Source organism: Eumetopias jubatus, unplaced genomic scaffold (genome assembly GCF_037043125.1).
Source record: "Eumetopias jubatus isolate StellerSeaLion01/CBP00866 unplaced genomic scaffold, mEumJub1_p1.0 scaffold_6, whole genome shotgun sequence".
NCBI classification, from domain to species: Eukaryota; Metazoa; Chordata; class Mammalia; order Carnivora; family Otariidae; genus Eumetopias; species Eumetopias jubatus.
The window spans coordinates 81,775,689-81,798,317 of record NW_028274812.1 but is presented as its reverse complement, the minus strand read 5'-3'; the positions used below and the strand labels follow the sequence as shown (position 1 = coordinate 81,798,317).

The 22,629-nt window shown below is 43.6% G+C and overlaps 1 protein-coding gene across 1 annotated transcript in view; it reads right to left on the bottom strand.

The window, feature by feature from the left end:
• The window catches only part of COL12A1 (collagen type XII alpha 1 chain), a 111,805-nt gene extending 103,884 nt beyond the window's left edge, over positions 1-7,921 (bottom strand). Inside the window, exons 1-2 of the mRNA XM_028097677.2 lie at positions 7,849-7,921; positions 1,012-1,128 (exon numbers count right to left, since the gene is read on the bottom strand). Coding sequence (XP_027953478.1) covers positions 1,012-1,128; positions 7,849-7,921 — 190 coding nt within the window. The remainder of the gene's footprint in view (positions 1-1,011; positions 1,129-7,848) is intronic.
• Between the last annotated feature and the right edge of the window lie 14,708 nt (positions 7,922-22,629).

Below are 22,629 nucleotides of genomic sequence, written 5' to 3'. Positions count from 1 at the left end.
CAGTTCGGGGAGTATAGGAGTCAGTAATTTCCAACACATGGAAACTGATAGAACTGTTTTTCAACAGCTTTTTTGCTTTGGAATGAATGAATGTGTTAACTGCCAGTACATTTGGGGAGAAAAATTCAAAGAAGAAAAAGTAAATTCTTGACCCCTTAAGTTCTCAGATCCTATTAAAAAATTTTTTCCCAATTCCTTGAGAAATTAGCATTTTAAATCATTAGTATTTTTAAAGGCCATAAATATTTAAACACAGCTGTAGTGATAAATTATATTGATACCATCCCTCTCTACTATCAACCAGATAAGACTTCTTCCTACCACCTGGCCAGTGCTAGTGGAAATGGTTGTTTCTCCATTCCATGTTAAAACTGAAAGTTAATTAATAGAGATTAATTTTCCACCCTTGGGCAACATCATAAACACTAGAGATAACTCCTGAGAACAACCAAAACAAGGTGTTTTTTTATTTTGTTTTGTTTTGTTTTGTTTTTCAAAGACTCTTAGCCTAGGATCTGTGGAATCCACCTAGCCAAAGTAAATTCTTCTCTTCCATCATGGCAGCTCACCATTATTCCAGAATAATGTTTCCTGAGTACTGAAATGTGTCGGACACTGCGTAAGGCATAACAACTCACTTCATCACTTGACACTTTAAATATTGAAAAGACTAACTCAAGAAGAATATCAAGAAGTGAGAACTCTATTTTATAAAAATCAAATATTACCAGCAATATTCTGATCAAGCAAAAAAAAAAAACTCCACTTTTAATAACACTTTTAATAGCACAGTGAACCATTTTAATAAAGCTCAACACTACAAAAATATAATAGTGAGTACTAGGCTGGAAACCTGGAGACCTGAGATCACCAAATATCTGGTGACATTGGCTAAATTCCTAAAGTTTTCTAAACTTCAGCTTTCTCATAATGAAATGGAAGGAGGAGAGAAGACTGGATTATATCATCTTTGATGTCTCTGTTTTAAAACCCCAAAATCTCAAAACTTACCTGTTGTAGGGTCCACTGTTATTCTGTAACCCACAATTGGATCAGCTGGTCTTGCCCATGACATATGAACAGTATTTTCATCTATTATTTTAAAATTCAAGTCTGAAGGTGGGTCAACTGCAAAAGAGAGAGTTGATATCAATTACATTTTCCAATGTCACAAAGTGGTCAATTTAATCAATAAAGAATTGTGTCGAGCAAAGCTTACTAAAATTGTCTTTGCATAAATTTGTTTCCAACAAATATAGAAGATATCTTGTTGGATAAGAATAAAATTAAAAGCTGACAAGATATGACAAAACATCAGAGAGTATACATATTACAGAAGACAGCACAAAACACTCTTGATTCTTGAGTTGCTAGGTCATCCAAGAATGGCCAGCAAAATCAAGCATAATAGAAACATATTTGGATACAAGTACATACAAATACAATGAAATCACAGATAATAACCACATATGCAAACAATTCACATAACAATTAAAGGGATCTCAATACATGCGGAGAGCATTTTGAATAAGCATGCCAAATCACAACCTGCTTATAACCATAGAAGTTAATTTAGAACACTGACATAGAACTTTTTTCCCATAATGTGGAAAAGAATCACTGATGTTTTTGATTCTCTGCATCATTGTCTTGTTATAATTTTTGTTGATAAATCTCAATCTGTGCAGAGATGAAATTTAATGAAAGGGAGAAGTCATGGGAAATTTAGTACTGTTATGTTGCACAGGAAATATACATTTAAATGTATATTCACATTCACATGGGCAAATATTCAAAAATAGTAAAAAAGGATGTCAATAATTTATAAATATATAAAAAGTATATATACAGATATTTATAAAACTAATATTCTGCCTGTTTACACCAATACGCTGTATGTTTGCAAGGTGTAAACCAACACTGTTATTTTCCTTTGCAGCAGGTATACTCCATACTAGAAGTGGCATTTTAGATTAAAATGCCAGTATGGTCCTTTACAAAATGATGGTTAATTATGAAAAGACAACATCAAACCATATATTTATGGACATTTATTTACAGAACTTAAAGGAAACAGTGAAGAAGGATCAGCAATCTGAAGACATGACTGTGCATAAAAACTTGGAGAAGTCAATGACAGGAATAACTGAAAAGTACAGAAAGAAGTAGTTTACATACAAAACTATACAGCTTCATGCATGTGTCAATGAAATGTTGACTTGTTTTTAGTTTCCCACAATGAACGAAAGCCTCCATGTACAATAGTCATTACACAAAGACGTTTCAGAAATATTTTATAATGATATTCTCTCTGTAATGTTTATGCTTCATCATGCAGCATTGTACTGACTCACTGTCAGTGCATGGTCAATGCATTATAAATTACTACTCTTGAAGTAGGTCAACAAAGTAAGATGACTTTCAGCCATCCTTTTTTTAAGGTATTTAAATCTGAAAGTATTCCTTGTGAGTCAGATTCTTTGCATCTCTTTTGAGGGATTACAATCCCTTTTTAGGTTTTCACAGAGGTCAATTGAAATACAGTAGTAGCTTTGAGACATGAGTCACAGAATTTAACTGGGGTTAGGGATTTATGTAATATTAATAGCACATTTTAATGGAAATAAAACAAATTAAGCAAACATTTGCTTTGATGAACTGCTGCTTCCAACTGTAGGAGATGGCTTTTTATTTTCATTGGATATACTAGCAATGGAATGAATGTTATTTTCTTACTATCCATACACAGGCAGTGAGATTAGACTATTAATCTACATGCATAGTTTAATTATTCAACATTCTGCTGTCTGTAGTTATATTGCAAGGTTTAGCTGGAGTCATCTCTTAGTATAACAAGCATGCAACAAATGTTAATAGAACAAAAGGTATTAAGAATATCATTATAAAATATTGTTCCAGTAGCAATGGCTCAGGACAAATTTAATGCAAAGGCAGACACAACTGGCCTGAGCATGCTTTTAAAAAAAAAATCAGTACATGGAAAAACAGTACCACCAACCTTGCAGGGAAATTGACCTGAAGCAGCAGACATTAGGTTAAAACTGCTGAAGGGCAGCAGCGGCCCACCTTGTTGGTTTCCAAATGACCAGGATTCCAGAAAAACTGAAAAATTGACTGTTGGGAAAAGTCTTTAACATTTCAGAGGATTTTAAGGTGTTCATAGAAACTCAGATGTGGTACTTGGGAATCAAAAACAGGACAGAATGGCCAACTAGCATGTGTGCACCAGAGAGCCCACTCCACTTTCCTTCCTGCCACTTGTATCACATGTAAAACCTTCCAGGCTTGCCACTCCAGTTATACGTTTTTGCTTGTTCATTTCATGAAAAAAGATAACAAAGCAGGTGTGAGTATGGACCCATGTCAACTTGAATCAATGCAAAACATATTTTCGTTAATTTTGAAAATCTTTTCTTTTGCATAAAAATAATTCACAACTGCCATTGCTTTGTCACAAGCTGTGTCTATGTTCCCTGAGACAATGCAGATGCCAGAATATTTCCAATATGAGCTATCTACAAGGGATTATGATTGCAGAGAGCCATAGTTGCATAGAATGAGAATCTGAACCAAGAGAAATAGAACTCAAATTATAAATAAATAATATTGCAATCAGATATATATTCAAAAAACCTGAATACCGATAATGAAAAGACTAAAATTTTAAGTACTCATAACTCCAGTAGTTTTAATCTCCCATTTAGGAACAATGCTTTTCCTCATCAATAAGCTATGCTATAAAAACTGCATTCTGGTGACATTTTTTTACCTAAATTGGCAGGATGTGGGGCTTTTTAGGAATGATAATTATAGTTAGCATTTTCTGAGTGTCTACTATACAATAGGCAAAGTACAAGTCACTTTATATATTGTCTCTTTTTCTTCTCATAACAATCCCGCATAATGTGCCCTGTTTTCCCTGTTTCACAGATGAGTCAGTGAAATTCAGAGAGATTAACACAGCTAACAAGCAGCAAAACTTTGATCCCATAGTTGGACTCCAAAGCATACAATGTAAAGAAGAAGAAATATTTGAATGAATGACTAACTTTAGAAAGCAATATTTGTATATAGGTGCCTATTAATATATACCTATATATTTTCTATTTTATAAAAAAAAATTAGTTGATGCCTGTTCAACAATAAATATGTAGTATTCAGATATTTCCAGTTCAGATATAGATAGAATTTGACAAATTAACTTTACACACTTTGTTTAAATCTAAAGTATCTATCTTGATATATATTTGACAAACAGTTTTTTTCATTATGTCAACCAAAAGGAAATTTACGAACCGTGCAGAGATGAATGGATGGATGGAAAGATGGACAGATAGGAGAATATTCTAATAAGTTTTGGTAACATACAAAGTATGTTAGAGATAAAGCAAAACATAATACCAAAATATTGTCTTGATGAACTGGCAAGACCTAGCAAGTGATGGATTATTCTGTACACATTACAAAATGTGTTCTTTCATGGTTGACCAGTTTTCAAGGAAGAAGCACAGTGTAGGCAAACTAGCACTAAAGCAAGACAAGAAAACCTAGGTCTCATCTGTACCTTGTCCTAAAGTAACTACATTAGTTATTTAGCCTCTCTTCCTCATTTCCCATTTGCAAATGAGAAAATTAGAATAGATGATCTGTAACTTGCCCTATAGTCCAAAATTTCTGTTATGACACAGTATTATCAGATAAACATAGGCACAGAACTATAGAAATATATATTAACTAGCCTTTTAACCTAGACACAAGACAATTAAAGCTTGTCTTTAATGGCCTCAACTCACTGGTCAATTGATAATATCCAGTTATTTCTCATAAATTATAAATACAAGTCAAACTTACTAAAATTAAAACCCTGTTTTTCACAAGACATGTTCATCTTGAATTCTAGATTAATTAGAAAGGTGTCTAATTCTCAGGTAACACTGGCCATTAACCTTTAAATGCAAAGTGTTAGGTTTTCTAAATGGCAATTAACATACTCTATGATACATGAACCAAAAATGATTCATACATTCTGGGTCATACAGAACACTGGCCAAGTTCAAGGCCAATAAGCTAAAAATTACAAATACTAAAGGCCAGAAAAAATCAATTTCACCCTTATTTCCATAAGACAAAATACTATATTATGAAAAATAAAGTTCCTTGTACAAGCAGATAGAAGGAAAAGAGCAGGAGGAGAGTGGTACCACAATAAAAAAGAGGAGATAAAAAATGTATGCCAAAAGCTTTTAATTAATATCGAAAAAGGTATTGTTTTCAACATATAAAAAGTTAAGTAAATAGAAATTGGTTGGAAAATAGTATGAATTCAAGAGTTCAAGCATGACATTGTAAAAGGGAAAAAAAAGTAACTATGGCCAATTTACAACTCAGTTCAAAATGACATAGCAGGAAACAGGGGCGCCAGCTGAAATTTTGAAATGCCCCCCAATGTTTCCAAGAAATTTTCTTTCCAGCCATTGTACCCAGAAAGGCTTTGGCCACAAATTTTTTTAGCCCTTCACAAGCTCGTGGGACCACTTAGTTGGTAGTGAATACCCAAGCTGTGCTGTCCAATATGGGAGCCACCAGCCACATGGGGCTATCAAGCACTTGAAATGTGGCCAGTTCAAAATGAAACACACTGCAAGTGTAAAATACATACCCAATTTCAAAGACTTAGTACAAAACTGTAAAATATCACACTAGAAATTTTTATATTGATTACATGTTGAAGTGATAACATGGTGGATATAGTGGGTTAAGTTAAACATACTATAAAGAGTAATGTCTCTTGGTTCTTTTCCCTTTTTTAATGTGGCAACCAGAAAATTTTAAGTTACACATGTGGCTTGCTATTGTGGCTTACAATATATTTCTTTTTGACAGCAGCAAACTAGAGAATAAGGCCAAAAAAATGAATCTCATTAAAATATAATTATTAAATGCTGACCCTAAGGAGGTGGGAGACAAGAAAGACACAGCTTAGGAAAGCACCAGATTGAAAAGATAAAATGTGAGAAATACGGAAATAACCAGTAATGTAGACAGTAAAATGTTCTCTTCTTTTTGTTATTGCTCTATAGTTGACACACAATGTTAAAATGTTCTCTTTAACTGCACTTTGCTAACCAGCCATTATCCAATTGAGAATGGATTTTTTCCACTTACATCATTTCCAACCTAATTCTTTTCCTAAGAATTCTCAAATCTTTCTGATTTTCAAATAAGTATTTTCTTAATGAGCAATAAATAGGCCACTTCAGTGAATTATCTAAAAATATCTTTAGTAGGGCTTCCAGAAGCTCCTCAAATAAAATTCCTTCCTAACAACGACATAAAGAGGAACATTAAAGGCAACCTCATCTGAGTATTACTTCACAGAAGCCTCTCTGAAAAGCCTCCACATTCACACAGGAGTGGTCAGATAAGAAGAGCAGCAAGCTTCTGTCACTTTTCTAAGCAGCCCACAAAAGTTGGAACCTCTCTGTTTTTCCTAATCTTCTTTCTTTCTTTCTTTCTTTTTTTCTTTTTCTTTTTTCTTTTTTTTCTTTTCTTTCTTTTTTTTTTTTTTTTTTTTTTTTGTATCTGCCCTCCTGAAGTGGAAAATCAAACACAACAGAAAGTTTTTTAAAATCGCAGTACTTCATGAGCCGGCTCTCCTTTCCCACAACTTCTAAAAAAGTACCATCCACTCTAGAATTCCCACAGCTGCCCCACGCATTTCTTTCCTCCCTTAACTCCATCAGGGGCATTTTCATTGGGAAAAAAAAAATTAAGATGTCTGTTATGGTATTACCCGATTTACCTTGCAGAACAATAACTCTAGTTTGTCAGGTCTCGAATGATAACTTGAGGGAACACAAGCTCTCACTAGGTTAATATACAGAAATAACTTTTTAAATAAATACTGAGAAATGAGGGTATTGAGGGCACACAGCAAAAAGAATAAAAGTGAGGTTGAAAAATCTCGCAAAGGTCCTTCATTTTCTACAGGGCGTAGCCGTTTTGCAGACCTGGGGACCACGACACCCATGTCGCCCCGGACCGACTCCACTCAGGTCTGATGCGGGAGGGAAGAAGGGAGGGACAGAGAGCCTGGCTTGCCTGGCGCCCACTTGCTTCCTGGGTTGGAAACCTTGATGCAGACCCAAGCTGTCGGCGCGGGGCTGGGCCTGAGCCACGTTCCTCCGAGCCCCGCAAACCAAACAGGGACAGCAGTGACCCTGGGCCACGAGAACACATTCTGGGTCCGGATCTCTGCTTGCCACCCATCCTCTAGGCTGTTTGGCAGCCACCTCGTTCGCCTGCACCGCCCGCCTCAACGACTGAGCTCCCCACAAAACACACAGAGGCGCAGAGCCGGCACTGTTGGAATCCTTTATTTCATGCTGTCCCCGAGGTCGCAGCCCCGAGCCAGGTGGTGAACAGCCACGCGAGCGAGCGCGCCCGCGCTCCGGGGCTCCCGGGTAGCACCAGGAGGCGTCCTGTTCGGAGAGCTGGGTGCAGCTGTCGCCCCCTCCCGGACGGCTGGTCCTCTCGGAAGGCAGCAGTGTAGGTGGCAGTGTGGACAGCACACCGCAGGGACAAGCGCAAGGAGACCACACAGCACTGTACGGAATGGATTAAGCAGAATGCGAAAGAGCTGGACCTGAGAGCTGGAACATGGACAGACCTCAGGAGAAGGGGGCGTTTCTCTTAGAGGAGAGAAACGTCCGGAGGAAAGACGCAGTACAGGGAAAACAGAGCAAGCAATAGTGGCAAGATCGTTTGCTTTGTCCTTTCTAGAATTCTACATTGTCACCGAGGGAGGGGGAAGGAAGAGCAATTTACCTTCTGCCTCAATGGAAGACAGGAGCAGGGCCGCGCCCAGGGCGGCAAGCGCTGGGGGAAGCCTGGTCCGCATGCTCGGCCTCCAAGCTCACAGCCGCATGAAGGGATCTGCGGGAGGAAGCAGTGACCGTATCAGAACCGGGTCCGGGCAGGCCGGGAACCAGGTTAGAACTGGAGCCTGCACCCAGGCCAGGACCCGACCAGATCTGCCTTAATAACCGCAGGGCCCAGCCCAGCATATAATGGGCCTATTGTGGAGCAGTGGAAGTCAAGGTCATCTACTGCAGTTTAATCATGGCACTAAGAGGGATTTCTAGTTTAAAGAGGGTCCTGTTTTCCGGGAGGTTGGTCCTGCTTAGCATCCCCTACCCGGCCCCACATGACTTCATCCTGCCTTGGTGATGGCTAATTCAGAGGTCATTTTATCCCTGACTCAACTAAATGTCTCTTCCAGCTGGGGATTTTATTTGGCCCTCAGCTTTTTCCTAGCTGCTGAACTCTTTAGGTAACTGTACTTTAGTGGTCTCAGGGTAATTTGGAAAAGTATAATAAACCTCTTTTACTTTTTTTCTTCATTTTGTTCTGCCTACAAATATGCATCTCTTTAAGGTCTGAAATGGATTATACAGAAATATGTAAGGCCCAGGTGAAACCTGACCCAACTGCTAGCTGCTTTGTCTTCACAGCTGATAAATCCTTTACCCAAGATGAGGGGAAAACAACTCTCTAAGATACATAATTAGAAAAGGACAAGTCATAGAAGAGACAAAAAAACACTCTTGTCTGTTTTCCCAAGATATTTTTTATAAAAATTCTCAGTAGTAATATTTTCATTTAACATATTTTCACTTCACTTATTACAGAAGATTACAGATTCCAAAAGATTACAGGTATATATGCTCCACAGGAGAATATGTTCTATTCTGATTTTTCCTGATTCCGTAACTAGGTTATTAATTCCTTAAAGACAAAGAGTCTTATCCATCTTTTGTGACTCCCAGCACACAGTAGGTGCTTAATCTATGTTGGCAGAAGGGAATCTTCTAAAATATTTTAAGGTCTAATACAGAGACAAAAGCTACTAGCAATGAACTGAACTGGGAAGCTGCCAGAGGCAAAACATAAAAAGAGAGTTGACTGTGAAGTACATAAATTATTGTAAGGCAACAGACGAGGCCGCTTGAAAAACGAAGTCCTGCTTGGGAATCCAAAAATGAGCCAAAGGTCGAGCCCTCTTTGAGAAAAGAAACTGACAAGCTCCAACCATGCCCTTCCAAATTATTGGCACAATGTATTAGGGCATCTTTCCTCAGCCTGAGTGTAAATTGCATTTTAAACGTCTGATGAGCAGGCGTGCCAAATTGCCCAGAGCTCCTTTTTATGAAGCCAAGATTAAAATGTTGGCGCTGCTCTGAAGATTCAAGGGCTCCAGCGATTTCTTTCTTCCTAATTAACAGCTGTTTGACATTTCTAACCCTTTTCTACCATCAGTGAAAAGCAGGAGGTGAGACTGGCCCATTGTTCCCATCAGCTGGCCTTAACTTTGCTACAGTAATTTCCAACTCAGTTGGCAGTCGTGCTCGTGAAAAGTTAAAGGCTGACAATCGACCCATCAAAAAGTTCTGTGCAGCCTTTTTTTTTTCTTAAACCCTGAACTCTTCACAAAAAACCTTAATCGTGGAAGTTCTTTTGTCTGGTTCTAGAGCGCCACCTATTGGCTGCCTGACTCAGCGGCAAGAATGAATCATGTTGCGTTGGGAAATCGGAACCTACAGTCAGTTCTACCAGCCCGCCAGTCATTCTCCATATGTTAAAAAAAAAAAAAAAAAAAAAAAAAAATTCTCTCCTTTTAGCCAAAACATTTATGTGACTACTTAGCTCAATGCTTCATTGAACATTCTCAGACATAAATGTCTGAAAACGGCCGCTCCTACGTGTCAGGAAGGATTCCTTCACCCTCATGAATGAAAATGAGTCAGTTGCGGAGGAGCGGGTGGGGGGGAGGTCTTAAGGGATTGGTCTCCTTCCACCAACTTGCCCCCTCCCCCACCCCGCTGGAAAAGACCAATTCTTGAACTCCTGCGTCCAGTTAAAAAAGAAAATTACACTTCCGCCCCGCCACCCCGCGGGGTTCCTCCAGATCCTTTGCAAGTCACCTACCTCCTCTTTTACCCACTGCGACCTTGACATTAGTTAGCCAAGGGCGAGTTTAGCGCTCTTTTCCTTCCTTGCTCCATCCTTCCCCAGTGCTCCCACATACTTTAGGTTACATAGTCCAGGCTGAGGCGGGAGGAGGACAGGGGAAGGGGTCCTGGAATGCCCTGAATGGGTCACCTTTCCCTAAGGATACTCGACTTGGGGTACCTCTTTTGCTCCCTGGCTTCGCGTCTCCGCTCCATAAATGAGCCCGGCGCCCCAAAATCTCTGATCTCTCTCCCACTATGTGGGATTTGGGATGGAAACTACTTTAAAGGTTGCACGGACCCCAAGTAGGGCCTCGACCAATGCATTCGGGAAGAGGTCGGGAGGGGGAGCTTTCTCCAGAAGTTGAGAAAGTCGGCCAAGGATGAGTCCCCTAGAACTGGATTAACCCACCATCTCAGATGCTTTGAAAAGCAAAGGAGCCAGAACACTCGACTAGGAATCTGCCTCAAGATGCCACACACACCCGCGCAGCTTCGACGAGCTGCAGAGCACTCAGACGGCCCTCCAAAGAATTCCTCACCGTGCGTCACTAAAATACCTTCCCAGCGCCGAGGCTGCACCACCGCACCCCCGGGAAAGCTACCGCCAAGAGATAACGAGGTGACCACAGAACCGGGGCACCCTGCATTGAAATCGACAGCATCTATAGATGAAATTTCTCTACAAACAGAAACACTGAACAGGGTGCATTACGCACACACCGCCGCCCTGCACAGCTCTTAAGCTACAATTCTTTCTCCCTCAAAGATAAAATGAATCACAGAACCCCAGGATACCCGGCAAATCCCGGGCACAGCTCCACTCTTACGAGTCCAAACGGCTCTTGCCTGCGACCCTTAAGGGCTTAGGGAACAGGCTAGAAGCAAGTTTCCCTAGTTAGCTTTGTGAGGTACGGGGTTAGGGAAAATGGCTAGAAGCCGGACCGACCTGAGGCGGTGGTGACCGAGGTAGCGGCGGCGACAGCGGCTTCCCGGCGTCGTAGAAGCCGGGGCTCGGTGTGACCCCCGTGCGCCCAGGCAATTGGCGTTGCGCTCGAGGAGCACCTGGCGGCTGCCGGGAGGTGGGCAGCGGCAGGGCCCCCGAGGAGTCAAAGAGGATGAGGATCCCGGGAGGAGCGGCAGACGCGGCGGAGCCCGCGGAGACTGCCCGGGACCGCAGCTGCCCGCGCGGACGCGTCTGCGACGGCTCGCCTTCGTCGAGTGAGAAGAGGCTCCGCGCCGCCGGCTACTTAATAGAGGGCTGTTCCCAGCTCTCAGTTTACTCGGTTACGAAACGCCTGAGAAGGTGGACGGCTGCCACGGGGTGATGTATGCTCCTCCGGCGGTGAAGGAGGTCTACTTTTGGGAACGTGTGCATACTTCCAGCATTCCTTCGGCGTGAGGTGGCGATCCCCGTAGTAGCAGTGCCCCGCCGGGGAGGGGGGAGGGATGCAGGGAGGAGGAGGAGGAGGAAGCGAGGAGGGGGACAGCCGCAGTCGGGTTCGCTGCCAAGGGAAGCCGCGCACTCCTCCGCTTGGGGCGTGCTGGAGAGCTCGGGTTTCCCTACCCTTGCGATTTTCTTTAATGAATTTATTTTTCTAAATTAAGAACAATGGGAGGGAGGGAAGCGACTGTCTTATATTCAGGACTGCAAGAATGTGTGACCGACCCCACTCCACCCTCGCCCCATCCCCCATCTTCACCACCTACACTTTCCTCCCCCTCCGTCCTGGGTGCACTTAAAACCGATTTACAGGGTTTCCATTAACTAACTGTCTGTGCACGCGGCGCGCCTTCTGTCTTTTTCAATCTCCGAGCGGCGATTGGAAACCCGTATAGCAGCCCGCGCTGGGCTCAACGACGGGATGGCTTTCCCAGTCCTGTCTTGCTTCCCCGATGCTTTGGGACGGAACTGAGAGGCTTAATTTGAGCCAAGAGAGAGGGCGAGGGACGCAATGAAACCTAGGGATTCGCAGAACAAGAAGCCGCTCGAGAACCAGTTGCAATCACGGGAGAGACCGTGAGCATACGCTGACCCCCGGGCGGAGGCTTTGGACCAAAAACTTTGCCCTTAAAACCCCGCGGGGTCAAGAAGACGAATGAAATTATGTTTCCCCCAGCTGCCAAAGAGATGGAGGCCAAATGGGGGCTGACATTCTGCCAGCATCTTCTCCTTTCTACCGCTCCCCCCTCCCCGGCCTCACCGCCTTGGCCTGAGCAGGGAGCCTGGCACTCAGGGTTGCCAAACGGTGCCAGGCGCACGGGAGGAAGCGCGGGGCTCGTACACGGTGGCATCAGAAAAACGCTCCAGGAGAGGTTCAGATTACCCACGTCTGTGCCCTCAGCACAAGCTCTGCACTTTTGGCCTCTTGACGTCGGGAGGTTAACCCCGCAAGGTTGAGCAACCCGAAAGGAGGAGAGGGCTCCGAGGCGAACGCAGGAGCTGTGCTCCTGGAATTGACCGCCTTCAATAGTAAAAGCGGAGTTTTTGTCGCTAATGTAAACCTCTCTTTCCCTGTTTGATCTGACGTCTGCAAATTTGGCCTTCCCTCCAACAGGCGCGATGTCCTCTGAACTTGCCTTTAGAATGACAAGAACTTGCTGAGCGCCCTCCCCCGCCCCCACTCCACTCTGCCCCACTCACAGCTGCCTCCAGTGAAAGCCAGAGGAAGCCAGAGAGAAAACTGGAGGGAAAGAACGGGAAAAAATGGGAATCTCCACCTCTGCACATTCCCTGAGTACACACGGCCCACTCGAAGTCCAGCTGGGCAGCTCTCACAAAGAGCCCACACACGCGCACAGTGCACAGTCTCCCCCCGCCCCCACAAACCCTCACAACCCGGGTGTTCAGCACAAACCCCCAAGGCGGGAGCGCATCCTGCTCGTGAATAACCCGACGTGCACAACGCAGAACGAGGTCATCAGCCGGGTACCACTGAGCTCTTATCCCCAGCCAGTGGAGAGCCAGGCTTCGCCCGCGGGCCAGCCCTCCACCCGCACCCTCACTCAAATTCCTTATTACAGACGCACGTGGGCTGGTGGCGGAGTCAAGGACAGAGCCGAGAGGCAGATAAGTCCCGGCAGCCGCTGGCCGGACACCCGGTCGCGCTGCGCCGCGCCCTGAAGACTCCCTGGCCCGCGCAGCGGCCTGGAACCGCCAGGGACGCCCCTTGGGAAACCGACACCCACCGTTTAGAAAAGGAAAACTGTTGCCTTGCACGCCAGCCAAAGCTGGCTGGGGTTTGCATTTCGTCCAGGTGTGTGTGTATGTGTGCATGTGTGCGCGCGCGTGTTTTTCTTTACGTACTTTTTGTTGTTTATAATTTGTGATGGCTAAGTTGTTGACTGGGAAGCAGTGTAACTCTGGGTGTTGATATTACTGGTTTGAAAAGAGTTCTCTGTTGTTGCTTTGACTCAGAGCTGCACATGTATCAATCAGCCCGGGAGCTGAGCCGCCAGTCACCCGCCACGGAGCTGACGGGTGCCTCTTCCTGGGGCGGGAGGCCCCCAGGAACGCTCACTTAATGCCGCTCTCCAATGCAGAGTCGCGTCCAGGGGACCCCCGTAGCCATCCTCTCTTAAGGCATTGTCGCTCACAGGTTTAACGCATTTGAAATGCATTTGCTGCAAAGGTCTGTAACAAAGCCACCGGCCTCAAAACACCCTCTGTCCCTCGAAAAAAAAAGGATCTCTCCGCAATGCTTCCAAAGTAGGATGAGAGGAAGAGGAAGGAAGGGACACTGGTTTGGGGACTACACAGACAAACATCCACAAGCTGATGCAAGCACACCCATTCCCAGGGGACAGGAGTGCAACTCAAGGATATCCAAAGGAGCGACTCAGGGGCCTTCCAGCACGACATCTGCAAGGTTTGGCCTCCGGGGGTTCTTACGCAAGCTAGACTTCTAGCACGGTAAGTGAACAAATGGGTAAAACAAAACAAAACAAAACAAAACAAAACAAAACAAAAACCAAACCAAACCAAAACAAAACAAAACAAAACGCGTAAATCCTCTTCCAATCTGCCCTTTTGTAATGCGTCCTGTTTACACCCTTGGAATCCATTCATGTTTGCTACAAATTGATATTTATCGACTGAGGCAGAGCTGGTTGAATTTTCAGTTTGGTTGTTTTCTGTGGCTTTTCGTCCTCAGGTTATACCCCGGGATCTCCCTCTTCTCACTCTCCCTGTCTTCTGCTCCCACCTCTTCTCCCTCCGACTCCGGGGTTCCCGGCGGTTCCGGAGCTTCGGATTCCTTGTCCGACAGCGCGATCTAGCGGTCAGCGCAAGCACTGGAGCTGGAGGTCAAAGTTACACAATGTAGAGCCAGAAGTTGAGTTTTCAGCGAGTTTTTGAAAAATGTGTCATTCATCTGTCTGATTCCCAGGAATGACTAAGCCGACAAGATGGCAGAACAAGTGAGGAGGTGGTATAAGCTTTCTTTGTGCCCGTTAACTAACCACCTATGGAAATTCTTGCCCCAAAGCTGGACAAGCTTCTGGTCAGGGGTAAACAAAGGAAGAGGTGCTATTTTTCAGGAAGGAGTTCAGATTACAGGGGCTTCCCTAATTTATAAAAAGGCAAAAGCGGCCTCCTCATTGGTTTGCTTGTGGTTAACCTAGCCAGCGTTCCTGGTACAGGTGAGGGTGCTTGCTGAGGTACCTAGTGGGGAGGGGAAGAGGAACCCGGGCTGAATGTGTGCTGTTTGTCCGGTTCTGGGGGCTGTGTGTGGGCTGTACCCAGAGTGGACTTGAACGGTCTTGGGTGAAGAAAGCCCTCACAAGCCCTCTGAGTAAGGGTGTGAAGAGAGGAGGCGGTACTCTAGCTACACTAAGTCTCAGGAGCAGAGAGGCAGTGTATCTGAAGAGTCAAGAAGTCACATCAAAAACGGTGTATCTGAATCCTCTCCTTTAAAAGCCTGTGCACTAAGTCGAAATGCACTTAATGAGCACCCTCCATGTGCCCATACAGTGACAAGCTCAGAGCCCTGGATATGAAGATAATTAAGATGAGGCCTTGCCTTGGAAACTCTGTCAAGGAAGAGCTGGGTCACCTGAGGCAACTTCAATGGCCCCCTCACATCTCTGAAGAGTTTATGGCTTCGAAATGTTTTAACATTAAAAATGAGAAGCAATGAGGGATGCCTGGGTGGCTCAGTCGGTTAAGCGGCTGCCTTCAGCTCAGGTCCTGCGATCCAGTCCCACATTGGGCTCCCTGCTCAGCGGGGAGCCTGCTTCTCCTTCTGGCTGCCACTCTCCTTATTTGTCTGTGCGCACTCTCTCTCTCTGTCACAAATAAATAAATAAAATCTTTTTAAAAAATGAAATAAAAATGAGAAGCCGTGGAAACTTCCCTGTCTGTACTAGCAAAGCTGAAGAATCCAGAGACCAAAGCCATCCCTAAAGGAAGGAAGAGGGGACATTCTGCACTCCTGCCTTCTCGACAGTTTCTGCTTCTTCACAAAGAACTACTTTCATGAAGTCTACAGGCTTTGTGTGTATCTCCTCCACACCTATCACTTGTCCTGAAACAATCTCTCCCTGTCAGAATGGGAGCAACTTTGGAGCAGAAAACAGTAAGTGCATCATATTTAATCTCCTCCCCAAGGTGGCTAGCTCAAACCGCATGTGACCTCAAAAGTTGTTGTTGCATGGAGAGCTATGAAGCCTAAAAAAAAAAAAAAACCTGCATGCTCATACAGTATCTTCTTAGGATGAACCCTCCAAATTTAATAAAAGTCCAATGCTGGTAGGAGTTGATTACAGTTAGCTCCAACCTTGAGAAACTGTGAAAGATACAAGGAAGTAAATTCATTTCTGAGTTAAGAAAGCAACCCTTTGTCACTTCATTTCTATCAGATTCAATACTGATCAAGTCATCTTTACCACCTCGGGACTTGGAATCTATTTATTTTATAACCCTCAAAGTAGCACAAGGTCCAGAATTTCTAGTCAGACCACTGCTCTGTGTGTAGACAGTTGGTATGTGTGCACTGACATAAACTTTCAGGTTGCAGGAAAATGTGAAAAATCATAGGAACCCATTTTTCAGGATTTGGTCTTGGCCTTCAAACTCACTACCTAGTAGACTGAAATGAAACAGTGATGAAATCATTGGCCCCAGTTGGAGCTCCAGTGTAAGTTAAAGTGTAACCAGACTAAGTCTTCACTTAAGAAAGCATTTTATACACTTACCACTTCATTCAGTTACATTTATGAAGCACAGACACCCAGGTATTCAAAGCAGACCAAATCCCAGACTTTGAAATGTTCCTAAATCTAAGGTGAAATGGAATGCGCCCTCTGGTGGAAAAGAGGGAAAGGATGGCCATTATCTGACTAGACTCCTTTAATCGTTTCTATCTTGAGCATTCATTCAGAAAATGCTGTGGCTCTCATCATGATATTCACTAGAAACTGTGGGGGAATTTTTTTTTTAAAGACAAATCAAAAGAGATCCTATCCATAAAAAAACATAAATATAGTAACAAAGGCCAGAAATAAACATAAAGTCAAATGATTCAAGAGAGGTCTGGAGACAGTGTGTAACATGAAAAATAATTTGGGGGGAAATCATGGTATACAGAACCAAGACAAATGACATCGCAGGAAGCAATCAACTCAACCCATGATTCAGAACATTCTGCAGGAAAAAAAAAAAGCAATTTCCCCACAAACCTGTTGCTCTATAAATCAGTCTCTCCACGGACCCATGACAAGAAAAAAGGGGGGGAAAGAGGAGATTGTTACGAAAAAATATTTCGGAGCCATAGCAACCAAATAATAACAATAACAGTAATAGTTGTCAAGAACTATTCTAGGACCCAAAATGGTATCCTACTTGCAGGCTAAGTTAACAATACTACAGATTCACGGATGCTGGCAGGAACCCAAAGGACTGTGACCAACGGCAAGCACAGCAGCTGGAGGATCATCATTTGCACCCGACCCCCAGGCTAATGCAAAGAAGACCCAGTGACCCTTAGGTACACAGCCGGTTGCATTACAGGAAGAGAACTGAGCTTGGGGAACCCACGTCTTTTCCGAGGGCAATGAGCCTGCCTGACTTCTGCCCTGAAAGGGGGCATTCCCTTTGTTACACTCACCAGTAAACAAACTTGCCCTTTGCCCCGCAGGGAGAAATTACCTCTGTATTCTCAAGCGGGAATATACAAACACCGTAGAAGGATCCTCTGAAGCAAAAGCAATAAGTGCCCCTGCTCACAAGACATAAGAAGCATGAGGGACCCATGAAGACATGTCTCCCCACACTAGGAATTGCTGCAAGTTCATGGAAGGGAGAAGGCAGTGTATGCTGAAGCGGTCCCTGAAGAATTTCTGGAGGAGGAAGACGTTAAAGGACTAGCAGTTAACATCCTAAGCCCAAGATTCAAAATGAGAAGTTGAAAAAATGCAAAGGGACAGGAAATGTCTTGGGCAATAAATAAAGCAGAGTTGTTTTAGCAGAAAGTTTGTGAACACAATGGAATAGTATTAGAGCTTGGAAGTGGCTGCGGTTCTGGAGTTTACTCCTTCACATATAATAATTACTGAGCAAATAATTGACAGGGTGTATTCCAGACACTGCACGAAGCATTTTACGTATGTCAGTCCATGATATTTAATTCTTATCTCTATGCTAATAGATAAGGAATTGAGGCTCAGAGGAGTCAAGTGATTTACTAGTTAATTTTGGAACTCAGATCTGAACTCAGCTCTCTGATGTCTGAGTTCACGGTCTTTCATGGTATATTAAAATGAATGCTTGTTACACAAAAGAATTATAAAAATCTTGTAAAAAATCTAACCTGGCAATGGGGCTCACAGTAACTTGCTGAGAAGACAGCCTGCAAGCAAGGAGACAGGGAGAGGGGGGCCAGAGTCCAGGTGAGAGACTCAGAGGGTCTGTCTTGTGGCGCTCACAACAGGTGGCATGCGAAGAGGAAGATGAGTGGTGTTAGGAAGTCAGGATGGGAAAATATCTTAAAATGACTGAGCAAAATCAGATGACTGAAAGAATGATGTGCCATGGGGAAAATTAGGGAAGTGGGACAGGCAAGTTGGTTTTAAGAGAACATGACAAGGGGCATCTGGGTGGCTTAGTCAGTTAAGTGTCTGCCTTTGGCTCAGGTCATGATCCCAGGATCCTGGGAATCGAGCCCTGAGCCCTGTCCCCCACATTGGGTGGGAGGGGGGCCCCCCTTCCTGCTCAGTGGGGAGTCTGCTTCTCCCTCTCCTTCTGCCACTCCCCCTGCTTGTGCTCTCTCTCTCTCTCAAATAAATAAATAAAATCTTAAAAAAAGAGAGAGAGAAAGAGAGAACATGACAAAATGGCCTTACATATGACCAAAATCCCTGGAGGGTTTATTTTTTCCTAACAAGGAAAGTTTGGAGGAACTTTCTACTACATTTTATTAATATGTTTATATAAAATATAAATAATATCTCAGATTTCAATACAGATTTTTTTAAGAGGGAGAAATGCATCTTTCCCTTTTTTGCCAGAATTTTGCAAAGTGTGAAAAACTACTGAAGAGTCACAGTTGCACTCCGTGTGAGAGGCAGCTAGTTATCCAAAGGGAAAACGATGGCATTGTAGTTCCTTGGCTCTCCTGCAAGCTTGTTCATGGGTGGCTGAATACATAACCCTGCATGTGATACAAAAAGCATCTGGGAAATGCTTAAACAATTTTCTACATCCTCCCCCTGTCTATGCTGCCCAAGTGCTGGACTCATCAGACTGAACGTACATAAAGTCCTCACTCATTGTTTAAATTGAGAAATCATTTCAAACTTTCACACATGGTCTAGGTTTTTTTTTTTTTAAGTGTAGTTTTATTTATTGAATGGCTTCTTTTCTTATATTTTTGGTTTTTTTCTTGGTAGCAATAGCTTTGAACAGAACCACTAACTGCCGCCAAAATAAAAGATTCTGATCTCTGACATTAGGAACACTTAGGGCCATGCTCACAACACAGAGGTAGGGAACCAAGTGTTGAGGTTATGTTTTTATTAACACTCTTTTGAAATGAAGTCTTGTGCCTTTACTATTTTTATTGCTACCTATGAAGATGAAGTTGAGAGGTCTGGTCTTGCATTTTCTACCAATGTGTGATGCTCATTCCCATGTCTACACTGGAGCTAAGGTGAGGATTTCAGCAAATAAATAATGGGCCTTCACAATATGGCTATCGTGTGGGCTCTGTGATTGGCTTGGGATATTCCTCCCACTTCTGCCCTACCACCCTACCATGGGGCTTAAGGTGACTGACTATAGGAGATCTAAGCCAATGGGTCTCGAGCCTACTTGCACAAAATAATCACTTAATGAGTCTGAAAAAGTCCTGTACCGATGTCTGAGCACCACATTTAGAACAATCAAATCTGTTCTCCATAGTGGGGCATGGGCATCTGTACATTTTTGAAGATGCCTGGATAATTCTGATGGCCTGTGAGGGTTGACACCTGCTAATCTAAGCCAAGCCCCTTGGCTATTCATGAAGTCTGTGCCAAGGCAGGCTGAGAACCCAACTACTACCCAAAGATTAAACAGGTCATCTAGTACTGGCAGATCAGGGGGGGCAATCACCTGTAGGGCTGGTCCCCAAATCAGCGCACCAAGGAAGTGTTTAAATTTGGGTTCGGTGTTGCCAGCAGTAGTTGGAAAATTATTTTGAGGAAACCAGCAAACTTAGGGAAAGTTGATTGGCCAGGGCCATAGAGCCTATAGTGGGGCTGCCAGAATCAAACCCATCCCCACCTGCTTCCCAAGCTTCCACAACTCCGCCTTCCAGGTGACACCTGGAGACAATCGGCTTCATTGTTGTCATTGGCTTTAAAGATGAAATCAGACGAAAGCATGGTCCAGTTTCATTTGCCAAAAGACACTCAAAAATGCTCTTTATTTCTTGTTCTTACTAATATAAGACCGAAGATAAGGGCAAATTTGCTTTATTTCTTCCATTTCCAACGAAAAGACTGTAGTATGTTTTACTATACATATATTACACAGGTGAGTTGAATACTTTCAGAGATAGAAATAAAATTGTATGGTAGGCCTCATCTATCTAATGGTGATAGAAATTATCGGAATGATAACGGAACTCGGAAGTTCTATTCTTATGGAAGAAAGAGAGAAAGGATGAGGGACAACCAGCAGACTGTAAGACCAAAAAGGGTCTTCAAAATTATGTAACCCTTGGGGCGCCTGGGTGGCTCAGTTCGTTAAGCGTCTGCCTTTGGCTCAGGTCATGATCCCAGGGTCCTGGGATCAAGCCCCTCATCGGGCTCCCTGCTCAGTGGGGAGCCTGCTTCTCCCTCTGCCTGCCACTCCCCCTGCCTGTCCTCTCTATCTCTGTCAAATAAATAAATAAAATCTTTAAAAAAAAATAAAAGAAAGAAATCACATAACCCTGTACACCATTTCACATTTACAAAACCTGAGAACCAGAGCCGCTCAGGAACCTGCTCAATGTCCTGTTTCTATCATTGGTGCCAGGACTAGAATCCAGGTGCCAGCACCTGGTTGGTCTTCTTTCCATTATTCTTGGGCATGTCATTCATTTTGCAAAACATGTTGGAACTCATTGCTGCACTCCCCCAAGAATGGGATTGGAAGTGGAAGCATGCCACCGTCACAGGATATCTGCATCCGAAATTTTTGAAAGTTAAAGCAACACAAAACTGCCACCAATAGGCAGTGATGGATGCATCTAGACGTGCCTGGCCCACCTAGTGCTTACCAGCACAGCTGACAGAGCTGCTAATAAGGAGACCAGGTGCCTCAGAACCATTAGTTGCTGCTCCAGAGCAGGCAAGAACGGGGGCAGCTTTGAGGACTGCTTGCTGCAGATGCTGAAGCAACACCAGGGCAGTTGCTATGCGGTCTGAGTGCAGGTGGAAGGACCGACCCGCCCCACTGGCCTCGCGTCCTACCACAGGCAGTGTCTCCTTCCTTCCTGAGACCACCTTTGGGAATCCATGAGAACATCGCCACCCCCACTTCCAATCTCACCTCTCCTCAAAGCATCCACAGCTGGTGCTCTGTTGCCTCAGAAGGGTTCTGCTGCTAGCAACAGGGGACAGAGCTAATGGGGATGAAAACACTCCTGGAAGTCAAGAGGTGAGCAGTCCACAGGTAAGACAGTGGCAGTTCCATGATGTCCTCAGACATGCAGGTTCCCATCATCTTAGTGTCCACCAGTGAGGCCTCTCTCTAAAGGTACCACATGGCCCAAGGCTGTTTGGATCTAAGGTATGACACACAAATTTTAGCCAAAAGGAAAAAAGCAAAGGACAACAAAAAAAGTGGGGAACGGTGGTCACACAGGAATCTTTGTTGTCTTCAGAGGAAGATTCCCACAAGCTGCTTTTGGATGACTGTGATTATATTTCTTTGGCCAGAACTTAGTCGTGTAGCCACATCTAGCTGCAAAGGAGGCTTGACAACGTAGTTTATTCTGGCCACCCAGGGGCCCATCTAAAACTCTGAGGTTCCATTATTATGGAAGAAAGAGAGAAGAGAAGATAGGGAATGAGCAGCAGACTCTATCACTGATAAATAGCAATACAGTGGTAGATATCCACCTTCTGCGGACATCTGGGCTGAGCTGAGCTGGGCTGGGCAGTTGGTGGCTAAAAAGTAAGCTCCGCCAGTCCCTATTCAAGGCGCCAAATAATCCTGGTTACTGACATCAGATTTAATAAGACCTTAATAAGAATTTTGACTCATTCCACTCAGTCTCGAGAACTAGCTGCCAAGAAGAGAGGAAACTTCTTTGCACTATTGTCTTCAGAAATTCCTTAACCCCTATTAACTTCTGGCCCTTGCACTTAGCATAATTTTGAGGTTTGCTTTACTTGAAAGCAAAACCATTCTGTGAGCTAGACTGCCTATGGAAACAGCAGGTCCCCAGAGAACAAAGGGGCCATGGAATCATCAGTGATGACATCACGGCAGAGACATGTGTATTCCCTAGTGAGTCATTTACTCCACTAAAACTTCATTTCATCTTTCCTATCATGGAGGGCATTGCAAGGATTATATGACATCTTTTTTATAAACAAACATTATGCTGGAACACAAAAAAGGCAAAACAAATGCAGTTTATAAATAGAAAGGGAGTATAGGAAAATTTCCAGGAAAATGTAGGCGTTTTATAAATGAGTATGTCTGAACTTCTGTGAAACGATGCTTGTGTTAGAGACACAGGGGAAGAGTCACAGAAGGATCTCAGATATTAAGAAGACTCCTAGCATCTCAGATTGATGAGCTGTTCATCACAATGTAATTTGAGTAGTCTTGGACATGTCACACAACCCCAAACTGAAGGCACATCTCAGTCACGTCTAAAACCTCACAATTTTGTTCTCTGGGTCTGAGATGGACTGTGGTAGGAAGAAATTTTATGAAAGTATCACAGACTACTACTCTAAAGCACATAGGATGTTCTAAAGGGGCAGGAAAAGAGATTAAATGGATCTGAGAGACGGGACCATTGACGTGGTAGCTACAGAGTAAAAGTCAAAAGAAGGTTCAACAGAAGAGAATTTAGGGGGGAAAGCAGCTTTTAAAATTGACCAACTAAAAGACACTCAT